At 43.6% G+C, this 14234-nt stretch overlaps 1 protein-coding gene across 3 annotated transcripts; it reads left to right on the plus strand.

The window, feature by feature from the left end:
• Positions 1–234: 234 nt before the first annotated feature.
• On the plus strand, positions 235–14095 carry LOC119148193 (beta-1,4-galactosyltransferase 3-like). Of its 3 annotated transcripts, XM_037388021.1 has the most exons (8): positions 779–876; positions 4935–5060; positions 5920–6022; positions 7517–7752; positions 8666–8856; positions 9413–9535; positions 12380–12484; positions 13431–14095. In XM_037388021.1, exons 3-8 carry the CDS (start codon positions 6016–6018, stop codon positions 13570–13572), a joined length of 804 nt encoding a protein of 267 aa, XP_037243918.1. In that variant the 5' UTR covers positions 779–876; positions 4935–5060; positions 5920–6015; the 3' UTR covers positions 13573–14095. The 3 variants fall into 3 exon arrangements, with proteins under 3 accessions (XP_037243916.1, XP_037243918.1, XP_037243917.1); XM_037388020.1 differs by having other exon boundaries at positions 4935–6022; XM_037388019.1 differs by lacking the exons at positions 4935–5060; positions 5920–6022 and having other exon boundaries at positions 235–876.
• Positions 14096–14234: the final 139 nt, after the last annotated feature.

Here is a 14234-nt window from a genome sequence, read left to right on the forward strand (position 1 = left end):
GCGGCCGCGGGTTGACAGAGGCCCAGGGTACAGCAGCCCCGGCCCCTCTCCCCTCAGCCCCACAGCGCCGCTACCCGGCGGCCACCCCGGCTGACGGCGGGAACTACATCTCCCAGCATGCCCTGCGGCATGCCGCCCGGCGGGGGCCGCCCTGCCCCGCTGTGCATGCTGGGAGCTGTAGTCTCGCCTGAAGGCGGGCGGGGGCGGGTGCGCGGCGGCGGGGCGGGAAGGGCCGCGCTGCCGGCTGTGAGGCGGCCGGGGGGGAACTCCCCGCCGCACCCCGGGCTGAGGCGGGGCGAGGCTGGGCAGCCGGGAGCCTCCGGGAGGCGGTGGTACGGGGCGGTACGGGCGAGCCTGTCCCGCGGGGGTAGGCGTGAGGGCGTATGAGGGCGGCCGCTGCCCCCGTCGCTCTCTTTCCTCCGGGCGGCCTTGGACGGCTTTTTCCCTCCCTCAGCTCGCCGGAGCGGGACGGGGCGGCTCGGCGCCCAGCGCCCTGAGGAGGCCGCGCTGGAGGAGCGGGCTGCCGCCTCGCCTCGGGAAGTGTGGCCAGGAGGGTCCCCGGGGCGCGGCCCCTGAAGGCGGCTGCCGGAGGCGGTTACATCCTCACCCGCCTGGCCCCGGAGCATGGGCTGGGAACGATGTCCCTCTCGCGCGTCGAAAACCCTTGCTTTCTGCTCTTTCTGTTCGTCTTCCAAGCGATATTTATCCTGATACTCTACCGAGGTGGACCTTCAAATGTGTTCCGTGGGTTTTTAGACTCGTCTCAGGTGCTGGATTACTCCAAAACTCACGACGTGTACACAAACCTCAGCTTGTTTACCCCGGCCCCCGACGAAGAAGCTATGCCGTACTGCTCGGCGCAGTCACCGATATTCGGTAGGTATGAACCCACGGTGTCTGGTGGCACTGCTTTGGTACGTGGGGACGCTGGGCACTTTGTAAATCCAAGTTCTGTATTTTTCAAACTTTTCCACTTTAAAAGTGGTATACAGATGTAATACATTGACAACGTTTTCGTGTGTTAATTAACTCGGTTTTATTGGTTATGCGAGAAAAAGTAATTAGTTAAAAGAATCTGATTTTAAGGATTTGGCTACACAGAGATTGCAGAACATGAGCGAGCACAGTGCATGGTGTTAATACCAAGTTACTAACCCTTTTTTTTTCTTGGCACTCCTGTATAAAATTTGCCGACAATTGTACTTGAGTAACTGCATTGAGGCTTCTGACTCAATGTAACTCCTGGGTCCTTTGTCTCAGCCCTACATCAAACCTGTAGTTCAACGTAAGTTGGTTGCATTGGCTTTAAATACTGCCTGTATGAGAATGTAGCTTGGTACCTCGCTCTTCATGGTCGTCTTTTTGGCCTAGGATTGTTGTGCATCCTTCAGACTTAGAAACTTCTCCCCTGGTCACAGGTTAATTTGTGTTTACATGAGGACCAAATTGGAGCTGGTACTAGAGGCAGCATTCATCCAGCTGCTGCACAACTAAAACAGTTGAGAAACTTTTAAGTGAACACAAAGTTAAACCCATAATGCAAGTTTGTTGTCAGTAAAGCGGTACGTGTCTGATAATAATGAATCAATTCAACTCTGCCAGCCAAGAATGGATGAGCTCTGTAAGATGCACTTACAGCTGGTTTGGGGACACCTACTTCTTAGAGTTCTGTGTATAAGGTACTCTTTGTCTGGTTTTCCATACTGCACAGGTTGCTGCATATCTGAGTCTTGCATATACTTATTCTTGGAGCACTACTTAATAGTTGGCCTGCTGTTCTAGGAAAGCTGATCACTGCACGTGGAGCACAGTAAGAGCAAATGGCTGACCTTGGTTCACAGGTGAAAGTATTATGGGAAGCCAGCGCTGTGGTTAGTCTTCTGTCGAGTTGCTTACTGCTGGGACGTTTTGGATGAGCCTTTTTAGACTGCAGTCTTTGGAATGATGCTTGTTCTTTAGGGAAATTTTCTTCCTTCATCCGTTGCTGAAGTTAAATGAAATACATGCAGTATGTAGGATGAAATTGTATGACAACTTTTGGGTATATGCTTCAGCATTTCCCTTAGAAACGGCTCTACTAAGTAAATGCTGAAATACAAATAGTACAGAGCCTTTTTGCCCAGGTACCAGTTGTAATGGTCTTGGTGCAGTCTCTGTTCATCACTGTCTACAGCCCATCAGTTCTTTAGGGAAGCTACAATTCCATGTTTCAGACTTAATTGCTTTCTTTGAAAAAGCATGGCAGAAACATGCCTGCACCCTGCTTGTCTCCACTACGGGGAGAATCCACTGTCCTGAAAAATGTCAAATGAGAAAGCTTTGGTCTCAAAAAAACCCAACACCACAACAACAAAAAAAACCCTAACAAAATGAGATGCAATTCTGAGCAGCTTCACTGCAAACCATCAGATAAGCAAGAGTAGTGACGTATATGGAGGAGGCAGACACAGAGTAAAATTACACTAATCGGTGTTCTCAAAGCTATGAAATCTTTCTAAGACTCCTTCTGCTCATCCCTGAGAGTCTTGAGGGGATTGGCCTGCATGTGGTACTTCAGAGTTAAAATGAAAACATCATGTTAGATATAGACAGAAACAAACGGTAGGTTGACTGGGAGCAAAAAAAATAGGAGGCAAAGTAATTGTGGGAGTTTTGCTGCACAAAAAATTAAAGTTGAGCATATGAAGCGTTGCTGTAAAACATTATTTGGAGCATTGATATGGATTCAGCTGAAGTTGCAGCAGAGCACTTGGATTTCTTAATTTCTGCTTGGTGATATTTCCTTTTAAATATAAAAAGTAAATTATTCCTTCTGGTATGACTATGTGCCAGCCTTTTCTGGGTGGTTTGTGTGTTTTGGTGGGGGTTTTTTCACCCAAGAAATGCATACTACTCTGCTAGGTAGCTGCCCTTTGTTTTGTGTATGATGGGTGCATATGAGTAGACATATAAATACTTTATAAATGTCTTGATTGGTTGTTACCATCTTCTCTTGTGGGACTGATCTCTCATGGAAGCATTACATCAGAGAGAATGATGCCTTTTAATATTAATTTCATAAACTCCATTAAATGAGATTTCAAATCAATTCTTGAGGGCTCCAGTCTCCAATTCAGAGCTGGTAATAAGTCACTGTGTCTACTGCAAAGCGTGTTAAAGTAACTGGAAGAATGCCAAATGGCTTAAATGGTTTCTGCATCAGGGCTTTTATGAAGCGCAGCACTTTTTCCACTTATGTATATAGTAGATCATTTTGATAACTTTGAATGTAAGATCAGCTTGCAGCTCATCTGTCTTTTTCCTACCTCCTGAAGCTACAGCATCTTGGTTCTTCTGGGGCTGTGGAGTGAGAATTAAAGTATAATTGCTAAACACCTCTGCCTTGGAAGAACTAGGGAGTTGCTGACTAATGTTACTTTTTTAACACATAGTGGTTTCCGTTCAATCTTTTGTGACCGACAACTTGTAAAGCATTGTACTAGATACTCAGTGTCTTCATTAATATTGTGAATAAATTACTCAATTTCCTTAAAGGTTAAAGTTTCTACAGAAGTAACCAGTTGACTGTTTCCACCACCTTTTGTTTTAGGGGAAAGCAAAATGTTTACATGCTACCGTTGTGCTTACTCAAACTTAACGAAGTAGCATTTAAATTAAAAATCTGACTTTCTTACATTGTACACAAGATGTGTCGCTTCGGTTCATCTTTTCTTCTTACCAGGAAGAAGTTATGCTAGAAGACTCAGGGTTGGGTTTTTTTATTATTTTTTTTTAAAGAGGTACCTTACTTCATGCATAGTATGTGCTGAACAGGTTGGTTTGGCCCTTGAGGACTTTAATAGTTGAAAGTTCTGTTTGTAACTCTGCTGTTTATGATTTGCTCTTGCTACAGAAGATTTACTTTTTTCCAAGCCCTTCTCGTAGTAGTTACTCCCTTTCGCACCCATCTGTCATAACCTTTTCATAAGTGTGACCATCTGTTGTGGTAATGAGTAGCTCCTGCTACATTTTCTAATGGATGCTCTCCCACTGGAGTCTCTTCTCTTGGATTTAAAAATAAGTTGAAAGGTTGTGATGCTGAGATTTATTTTCAGGTGAAGTTGAGGCAGCCTTGTATTCTGCCATTAGAAAATGGTGCTTACATTAAGACTGTTGGTCTGCTTTTTGTTTTCCCCTTCCATTCAAACAGTGGTAGAATTATACAAATACAACTCTGTTAATGTGGTGTGTGGTGCTGTACTTTCTCAGTGAGGTATTCATCCATGCTGCTGTTCCCATTTGCTTACCTTGCGTAAGTTCCTACTTATTCTGGTTGAACTCAGTAATTATAGCTGCTAACTCTAAATGTGCAGCAAGATGCTTAGGAGTTACCTACTTTCTTTCTTAGGATAGATCTGGTCAAAATCAATAGATCCCCCTGATAGTTAAATGTGTTACCTAGAAAGCAAAGCAAGCAGGGAGTATGCTGTCACTGGCAGCAGCTAAGAATACAGACAGGGAATTGTGAGTTTTAACCCTACACACTAAATTTTCATATTAATTAAACACCCTCTGTATGATGGTGCAGGCACAGAAGGATCTTAGGGGCCAGAGTACAGAGAAATTGCTTCGATGCTTCGGGATGTTGATTCTGTCTGTACCTTGTCTGCATTGGGATCCTGTGCTTTCTAGTATGTGTAAGGTGATTTTTTTTGTCCTTTCTCAAAGCTGTGGTTTAGCAGTTTTATTTTTCCCTATTTGATCCAGCCTGCAACTGCTCTGTTCGCATCTGGGTTTGAATTGGATTACAGTGCATTAGCCTTTTGTTAATTGGGTAGGAAGGAGACCTGAGAGCCAGAATTTAGCTTGTAGCCAAGGAATGTAGGGCAGTCAGAGGTTTTGGTGATATACGTCACAGGCTAACTTCTTTTTTTCCCCTTTTCCTTGGCATATAGTTTCTGAGTTTGAGCTGAGTCATCTGAGGTACGGAGCCAGGCAGCTTGGGACAACGTGACATCTTGAAAAACCTGAAGAATGCAGATGTTACCCTAATGGATCATATGGGCCCATGAATCCATTGGGTATGGAAGGAGACGACAGGAGTGAAACTGTTGCACATTATCTTAATCATACCCTTATGTCCAAATTTAGATTTGATTCTTTGGAATTTAAGGATTATTGCTACAGAATATTACTCTGCAATACAAAGAGCCCAAATTCCATTACAGAAAACAAAACTCTGCCTTTGTGGGAGAACAAAAGGGATTAATTCCCTTTCTTGTGTTTTCCTTGGAACAATGATCTTTAGTTGAAATCCAGCCTGAATATAACATTTCTTTAGCAAGCTCCAGTTGTCATCAAATCAGCGGTTAATGGTGCTTTAGTTAAAAGAGCTGATAATCTGGGAGTTCATATATCTAAAAAGCAACATAAACTACAGGTTAAAAACAACCTTGGACTGAAATGTGGTAGTTTTAAAGACAGAATAGGAAATTGTCTGCATAGAAGTAGGTAATAACATCATAAAACCTTAACTGTAAATGTGACCTAGATTTGTGGACCCACAGCATGATTCTCTGAAGAACTACACTAATATTTTGGGTACAAAGCTATGGCAATGTTTTCTAGATTCGTACTTGAGGGTAATTCAGTCAAAATCAAATTCCCCCTGCATTTTAGATACTGAGGGAAGGACTGGAAAGTGATACCTCGGAAATGTGAGGTGTACCAACTTCTACATACTAGCAAAATGTTTCCCAGTTCTGAATCTTACACCAAATTTAGTCCCTGAGCCTTGTTAGTGCTCAAAAAAAAAAAAAAAAACCCAAACAAAAAACAACCCAACCCCAAAACCCAGTGGAGGGATGTTGTTTCTGTGTCAGTTAAACAGGATGTGGGTGAGTGCAGGCTTCATTTTTTTTTTTTTCATTAAAATTATAGCACAGGCTCGAGTATGGAATGGGTTGTAAGAAATATCTTCTGGACTCACCTGCTGAAGTGCTTAGACTGAAGACACGTGTACCTTTCCCTGCTTAAATGAAAGGTACTAAGCACCAGACCTAAATATTTGCTCTTTTTCTCTCATGCTTTATTATAGAAGTTTTTTGACATTATATTTTATTTCAGTGGTTTAAGAGGGAGTCTTGACTTACAAGGTAGTAAAAACTTGCTTTAAGACAGCCACGGCATTAACTATGAGCTTGGAAGGAAAAGAATTTTATTTATAGCTATTTTGCGTCACGGGCTTCTGATGCAAAAAAAAATTGTCTTTGTGTATCATGGCCTGTAGAGAATTGTTGGTCCTACTTAAAACTCATTTGAAATTGTCAAATTGTCTGCTTTTAATTGTGATATAGGTAAAGGTTTCTTCCTAGTTCATTTAAGTAACAGATTTTAATCTGGTTCGGCGAGTGTGCTTTATTTTCTTAAAGTTGATGGTGGTTAGAAACCATTAAGACATGCAGACTTGTGTATAAATATAACTCTTCTGCTAGTTCTGGAATCTTTTCTCACTACCCAGAAGGACAGGCATTTAAATAACTAGAATTTGTTTATTCATATTGTAACAATATGAGGCTTATGTTGAAATGGTGATTGACACCTTATGTTGATTCTTTCTTACTTATGACTTGTCAAGCTTTTTCCATGTGATGAATTGAAGAATTCATATAAAAATGCAGATTACTTTTTTAATTAGGTAAAAACTGTTGAACACATCTGGTATGTTTTGTATTCAAAATTGAGGTGCTGGGTAGAATAACTATTATATGTAGTTTCTTTTGCTACTCTGTGCCTGTTCCTGAAAATGTACCATCTCTCTTCTTCCTTCTCAGTTCTGTCATCTGCTTCTCCCAAAATTTTGAAGTACTGCCTGTTTGTCACAGTGTATAAAATTCAATAATACAGCAAATACAGCCCTTGTGGCATGTGATTAGAACATAAAATTGAACTTGAAACTTCTTTTTAAAGATAAAGCTAACATTTCCTGAAGCAGCTGTATTCACCCAAGCTTTAAACTATTTCTACCCCAACCTGCTGAATATCCTTATGAACATATTTGTCCTTGAAGAAGCTTAGGGACGTTTTCCTTATGGGTAGCAAAAGCAGGTATGTCTGTTCATCTGGGTTCATTTCCAGCGCTATTCTTACAGTGAATACATTTATTCATGAATTTCATCTAAGCAACACAAGGCAAGAGAGTTGCTTTGTGTAGCAGTGAGCCCACACCAGGAAAAAGCAAGCTGTGCAGGAGCCTGGTGGGACTTGCTGGCTGTGCTGGGATTTGGGGTGCGTTGGGCAGGTCGCCTTGCTGTCCTGGTGCTGAGCCCAGCACCCCTCCCTGGGGAGCCCTGGGGAGGTGGCCAGCAGGCTGTGGTGGAGTTCATCATGGGGGCACATCTGTGTGGCACTACCTCCTCTGTGGTGGGGCTGGTGCCTGGAGTAGTAAACATACATAGCTAATCTGATAGGTTTGAATGAAGGTTGAGAAACACCACTGATCTTACTTTTTTACCCCCCCTCCTGTCTCTCCTTACAGTTGGTCCGTTAACCATCACCTTCAGGGTGCTCCCTACTGAAAGAATGATCATCAAAAAAAATCCTTTTGTTCAACCTGGTGGCCGCTACAGGCCACCTCACTGCTTGGCCCGCTACAAGTCAGCCATCCTCATAGCCTACAGGAACCAGGAGAAGTACCTTCACCATCTTCTCTACTATATTCATCCATTCTTGCAGCGCCAGCAGCTCAGTTACAGTATCTACTTGATTCAGCAGGTAAATGTAAATCAAAAGTGCCTGGTGGCGTAGCTGAGCTTCCCGGTTAAGGGCTAGGTTCTGAACAAGAAATGTGGAAGTACCGTTTTATGCCTGGATTGAGAGCAGGTCAGTTATGTGCTGTCCCATCTCTGTGGCTGCTAGTGACTGAAATGTCATCCCACTTGTCGACATCATCATTCTGCTATTGATGGGTTCTGCTATTCCCCCCCCCCCCCCCCCTACTTTTAGAGGATTAAAGTTGTCATTAAGTGGTAATCTGCACTATCAGCTGTTCAGGAGTTGAATGTGGTTTGCCCCTATCTTGGCAATGTGGCTACTGAGCCAAGCAGTTCAGATGGAATGCTAAAGTGAAGTTGGATATTTTTATTTTCTATCAAATAAAAATATCTGGCTTGACCCTGCTGTGGAGCAGCCTGTGCAAGTCAAACGGCCATTTTTAACCGATATGGACTGGTGTTGCAACAGATCAGTGGCAAGAGACCAAGTTTTGGAATCATTAATTAAAATTCATTGTTGATTGGGGTGAAGAAGAAGCTTTTTTGTTTGACCAAGGTTGTTTGGTCCCCATGCCACCCCCACCCCCCTCCTTCTAAGCTTTAATAAGCAGCAGCAGTCACAGAAGAAGTGTCGATGTGCAGGTGTACACCTGAGGATTGACTCGCTGGTCTCTTAAAAGTCAGCTGCTTCGGGTGCCCACAGTATGTAGCCCCTGACACCAAAAAGCTTACAATTGTTAAGAATATCGTGAAGAGAATGGTTGAAATTTTCAGAGTCTGGGGCATGAAATTTGCAGCCAGTTTTGATTCATTCCAATTGAATAAGACTTTTTTTTTTTTTTTTACTAATGTAAATTTTAATTGAGTTATTGTCTTTGTTGTTTTGGTGAAGAAACGCAGGTTTTCTTTTCCAGGTGGGGAATGGTACATTTAACCGAGCAAAGCTGCTTAACGTTGGTGTCAGGGAAGCCCTGAAGGATGAAGACTGGGACTGCCTCCTCCTGCACGATGTCGACCTTGTACCTGAGAATGATTATAATCTCTATGTTTGCGATGAATACTATCCCAAGCACATGGCTAGTGCCATGGACAAGTTTCAGTACACGTAAGTGCCTCTAGTTGCTTTGGATGCATGTATGCTAATCTGTTCGCTTCCTGATAGGAGGTATGAACGAGGACAGTGAGAGCTGCAGCCTTTAGGACATTGTCTGTTAGTTTTGCAGTAGTGACTTCCCCAGAAAATAGTATCCTTGACGGAAGCGTGCAACCTTGAGCAGTTCCTTGCCTGCAGTTCCCTGTTGCGCTGTCAGCTCAGCTTGGCACACGGCCGGCAGATTTCTGTCTGCTTTCCCTTCCGGAATAAAAGTATAGGGGTGGGAATTACTGGATCATGTGGAAGATGTGTGATAGGATGCAGGTATTTTGAACTGACCCAAGCTGTGAATTTCAAAACCAGTTTTAGTGTGGTCTTTGAGGGGGAGGGTGGGGTGGAAAGTGGTAGGAATTACACTGATTTTGCTGTTTTGGGTTTTGGCGCTGTAATGACAGTTGTCTGTAAGGTGTACGAGTAATATATGGGGGACTTGGATCACGTTAGTTTGTGGAGGACTGTATTAGCCTTCAATGCTGATGCTTTTTTTTTTTTTTTCTTTCTTTTGTAGCCTACCATACAAGTCCTTTTTTGGGGGTGTATCTGCTCTGACTCCAGAACATTACATGAAGATGAATGGGTTTCCAAACACATACTGGGGCAGTGGTGGTGAAAATGATGACATTGCTACAAGGTACTAATAATGTACAGGACAGGCTTAAAATAGAACCAGGCTGGCTAGTGAAACATGTGGCATTACCTTAAGAAAGGAACTAAGATATTGTTCCTTAATGTGCTTGTGGTATCATTCTAATCCAAAATGCTGTTGGCGCTGGGAATGGTTCATGTCAGAAGATGCTCAGTATCTATGAATCCAATCCTTGTGTGCTGGGAAGACAAAGCTTTTCTCAGACTTTCGAGGGCAGAATGTTACTTCACATCCTTGTGCCTTCAGTCGCTCTGGAGTGCATCCGAGGGATTGTAACTACCAGTAGTTGACAAGTGACTCCGTTGACATCTAACAGCCCCAAGGGAGGGAAGGAATCTGCAAGCTTGATGAATAAGACAGCCAAGAAGGTACCTATTAATTCTCAGACAGTTGGGAATTTAAGTTATGTTAAGTGCATCTAGACTGCTCCAAGTATTACCTAATGACCGATAGTTGGAATTAAGGAGCACAAGGAATTCTAACTGCTGTCTGCAGTGCTGGGTGATGGAGAAGCCCGAGTGTACTACTGTGAGTCACTGACAGCAAGATCTGATGGGGGGTTTTGTACTTTAGTTGCCATGGCAGCACATGCTATAGAAGTGAATACAATGAGTTTAATTCCGGGTACTCTGCCTAATGTGATTTCTTCAAGTGCAAAATCATGACTGTAGCTGCTTTATTGAGCTTTGTAGTTGCACTGTGCACCTTTATCATCCTGCACTGAGGCAAGCTCCTGGGGAGTTTATAGAACTAAACTGACAATAAAAGCTTTGTGTGTTTTTTGGTCTTGCACAGTGTGACAAGGTACACAGTTTTGGTGGAATGTTCTGTTCGAGGACTGTAGGAGTTTTTACAAAGCAGTATTCTTCTGGGAATTGACAGATTTGCTAACATAGAATTCCTCCTTTTCCTTTCAGAAAAAGCTAACTAAAAGGGTGTATGATTGTTTAGAGATTTACTGAACAGCATTTATTAAAGGAATAGAATGCCAGGAAAATAGATCTTTACATCAAACACTACAATGCTCGTTCTGTTCAGCTGTTCTTAGTACAGCTTAGGCATTTAGTAATGTGGGTTTCAGTGCTGAGGGTAAAGAGACATGCCAGTTATACGTAGGAGTGCACTTCCTCACAGGAATCTCTTAAGGCAGGTAGGTTGGTTATGTGGATCCCAAAATAGCCCTTTCTTGAAGGGAAGGAAATTGTGTTGTTTCTCATGAGAACTTCTACTATGATGAGCATTGTTCTGGCCCGTAGGTACACGGGGGCCATGGACAGTGCCTGTTAATGATTTATTCACATACTGAAGTCCCAACCTGCAGAAGTTAGGAATGAGCTGGCTATTTTTAATGGCCAGCTTGATGCATCTACTGGGATTTGGATTTTTAGTAGGTGCTCAAGCACTTCTAACCATGTAGCAACACAATTAATTAGTATTTGAAATTGGACACTGAAATGTCAAAAAAAAAAAAAGTCCTGTGTAAAGGTGTTTTTTTTTTAGCTGGGATACTGCTTATTAAAGCAGTTAGTGCAAAAACATACTGGCTGCTACGTATTGTTGGCAGACTGCAGTGCTCTATAGCATTAGTCCTAGCAGACACCAGGATCTCCCTTTTATTAGAAGAAAACACTACTCTAACCACTTCTGTGTTAACATTATCAGCTACAGGAAAGCCTGTTGGGTTCTTAACAGTAAGTGAATACATTAACTGTTTCATATTATAGTTTTGGTTTAATCTTGCAATGCAAAACCTGATACAGCAAAGACAGTTTAGCATTCTTGCTTTTTCTTGTCTTTTTCACTGAATGCACAATAAGCTTTCGTTCAGAAAACAAGAAACCTTGTCTAAAACTCAGTCAGACTGTCATACTGTCAGTGAAGTGTTCTAATCATTTGATGGCTCTAGACTAACAAATATTTCCAGTTCTGTTGCCTCTTTCAGCTTTATAACATTCCTGCCTCAGTGCAGCTTGCTGCTGTACCAGATCTCAACAGAAGGCAATCAAACGTTGCAAACATGCCAGTTAGATAACCTCAATTGAGCAAACATTCGTTCTTAACCTCCCCAGGAATTTTCTCTGTCTAAGAGCTGCCCCATGATAACGGAGGTTTGCCTGCCCTAGCACTATTACAGGCGCTTTTTATTGGTGAACTAACACAGATTCCATTAGCAGTGGGTTGCTTGAAAGTCACCCAAAATGCTGGTTTTAAGAGCTCTGTTCTGGAATTCTCAGCCTTTGGTTCACTTTTTTCTTATCTAACTGTCCTGCAGCTGAGCAGCTCGCATTGGTTTGTCTGGTGCCTGTATTTATCGCTAATCTTTTACGAAGCCAGCACTCTAATCGGGGCATCTGAATGAATGGCACCTCTCAAAGAACAGAGGGAGGCTTAAGCTGGATCTGAAACTCGGGACTGGCTTCCTTTCAGCAACCGCAAGTTTGGGTTGTTTTGGTTTTTCTTAGATTTAGGTGAGGGACCTCGAGGCAGTAAAAGCTCCGCTCTTACAAGGAAGTGAAAATAATGCTTAATTGTCAGATTTGTGGGAATTGCTCTTGAATGCTCTGCATGCTGTTGTTCATTCCCTGCTTGCTATAATCCTCTTTGTACCCTGTCGAAGCGCGCTGGGGCTGGGAGCTTTCCAGGCCAAGCCTGGTTAGAACCTGCTAGAGAAGATAACGTGGCACTGTGGGCTTAAAGTCACTCCCTTAATCTTCCGCATTTTGCTTTTATTGCATTAACACTGAAAATCATCTCTGACTGAACTTTCCTCTAACTGAGCCTAGAAATGGCATCTTTATGCCTAAGCAAACATTTTTGTTTGTTTTAAAGGATTCGTTTGGCGGGAATGAAAATAGTCCGGACATCACCTCACCTTGGGCGCTACAAAGTGATGGACTACGATGATGAGGCAGAGAGACAGGAGCTGTGGAGAAGGTAACTGTTCGGGGGGCGGTGGCTGGGAGGCTGCTCTTTGCCTTGCGGCAGGTTGATTCTTACCGTCATCTTCCTCAGAAGAGGCAGTAAGTGTCCTGATGCCACTGCTTGTTTTTCCACCTTAATGTGGCTCTTTAAAGAAGGGTGCCAGGCAGTTTTAACTGAACCATTCTGCTCATCTCTGCAGTTGAAGGATTTCTCCTCGTTTCTGACTTTCTTCCCATTGTTAAGGACGCACGCTAGGTAGGAAGCCAACAGATACCAGATTTAAGCGTCAAATTATTCTGGGAATAAGACTTAAAAAAAAATGCTGCCTGTTTTGTAAATAGGGGGAGTTCAGTTTGAAGAGGCACTTTGTTACAACTTCCCTGTCACAAAAAGTTGCTCTTCGGTCTGGGGGAGTTTACGATGTGCCATTACAGTAGCAGAAAGCAGGATGCAGGCTTGGAGACATGCAAGAGCTTAGCAAAGGCTTAGTTTTATTTAAGAGCTGGAGGAGGGTATTGGGTCAGGTGCGGTGGAGGCTTCTCATACCACACCAACAGTGCAGGTTTCCCTCTATCATCTCAAACCTCAGGTTTCCGTAAGAACCCTGGCTTAACCCCCACCTCCCGCAGGCTATGGCCACCGTTGCTGCCAGCCTCTGGGCTCTCCCAGTTCCCTGGGTCTTACAGGCTGTAGTTGGCACCTCTCTGGTCTCCCTGTCCAGTGAGGTTCCAGTCCCACTTGCCCTCCCTGCTTAGAGCACTCGGCATGAACTTCCTCTGGTCTGTTTAGTCTCACACAGTGCCTTCTCTCTGTACTCTGTGAGAATTGTTTGGGGCTTTTCTGCTAGCAGCTTTCATCTGCTAAGCCCTTGCTGCCTCAGGGAGGCTGGTTTCTTCCGCAGTGTCAGTTGCAAGCATTGCCTTTGTTCTTCTAACTGCAGGTATTCTTCCTTCTTCAGGCCTGCTTCCCGACACAACACCCAAAAAACGTGGAAAGATGACGGAATGAATTCATTGGAGTTCAAGCTCCTTTCCAGGACAAAGCATCGTCTTTATACCAACATCACCGTGGACATTGGATATGTTCCCCCGTTTTCCTAAGAGAATGAAAACAAAAGCAGAGTTTGGGCTCGGCCTGGCAGCATGCATACAGGTGCTCTGCCACGACCTCCTCTTGTCCTGTGGACCCTTCACCACCTGAGGCGGCTACTCCTCTTTCATACATTTCACTGTTCTGTTTAAGATTTAGAAGAAAAGGCTTCAGGAACGGGGTACGAGAGCTAATAAACAGGCTCTGACTTACCCGAAAAGTTGTCAAAAGCACTGTCAAACTGAGCCAGACCCGCCTCCTGGGCCGGGGGGATCGAGGTCTCCGTGACAGTGAGCTGACCCCGGGTTTCTGGACCCTGTGTTCCACAGCTGGATCGCTCTGTCCTGCTTTCTATTGAAGTATTGATCGGGACGCAAGCTGTTCTGTCTGGGCCCCTGAGGGGTGAAGCCAGTTACAGTTCTGTAAATATCTGTTGTGAATTCACTAAAATAAATGGAGTTATGTGTTTGGGTTAAGACTTTCTAGAATATTTCAGAAGAATGTAATAAAGGAGGAAGTTGCCCCAAAACCAGACAAAACTAGAGCTTCCATCTTTTTTTCTGGCCTGATCCGTAAGTGTTTAAATGTTTTTATGGTGGCTCTAAGGGAGGCAGGCTGAATGGGAGCAGAGGCTGTCACCTAGTCTAACCTCCTGCTCAGAGCATGGAAACAG

Source organism: Falco rusticolus, chromosome 5, assembly GCF_015220075.1.
Source record: "Falco rusticolus isolate bFalRus1 chromosome 5, bFalRus1.pri, whole genome shotgun sequence".
NCBI classification, from domain to species: Eukaryota; Metazoa; Chordata; class Aves; order Falconiformes; family Falconidae; genus Falco; species Falco rusticolus.

Coding starts and splice junctions, on each gene's coding strand:
- LOC119148193 (XM_037388019.1), top strand. CDS start 639: ATGTCCCTCTCGCGCGTCGAAAACCCTTGCTTTCTGCTCTTTCTGTTC. Junction 7,753..8,665: donor GTATCTACTTGATTCAGCAG/GTAAATGTAAAT, acceptor TTTCTTTTCCAG/GTGGGGAATGGTACATTTAA. Junction 8,857..9,412: donor ATGGACAAGTTTCAGTACAC/GTAAGTGCCTCT, acceptor TTTCTTTTGTAG/CCTACCATACAAGTCCTTTT.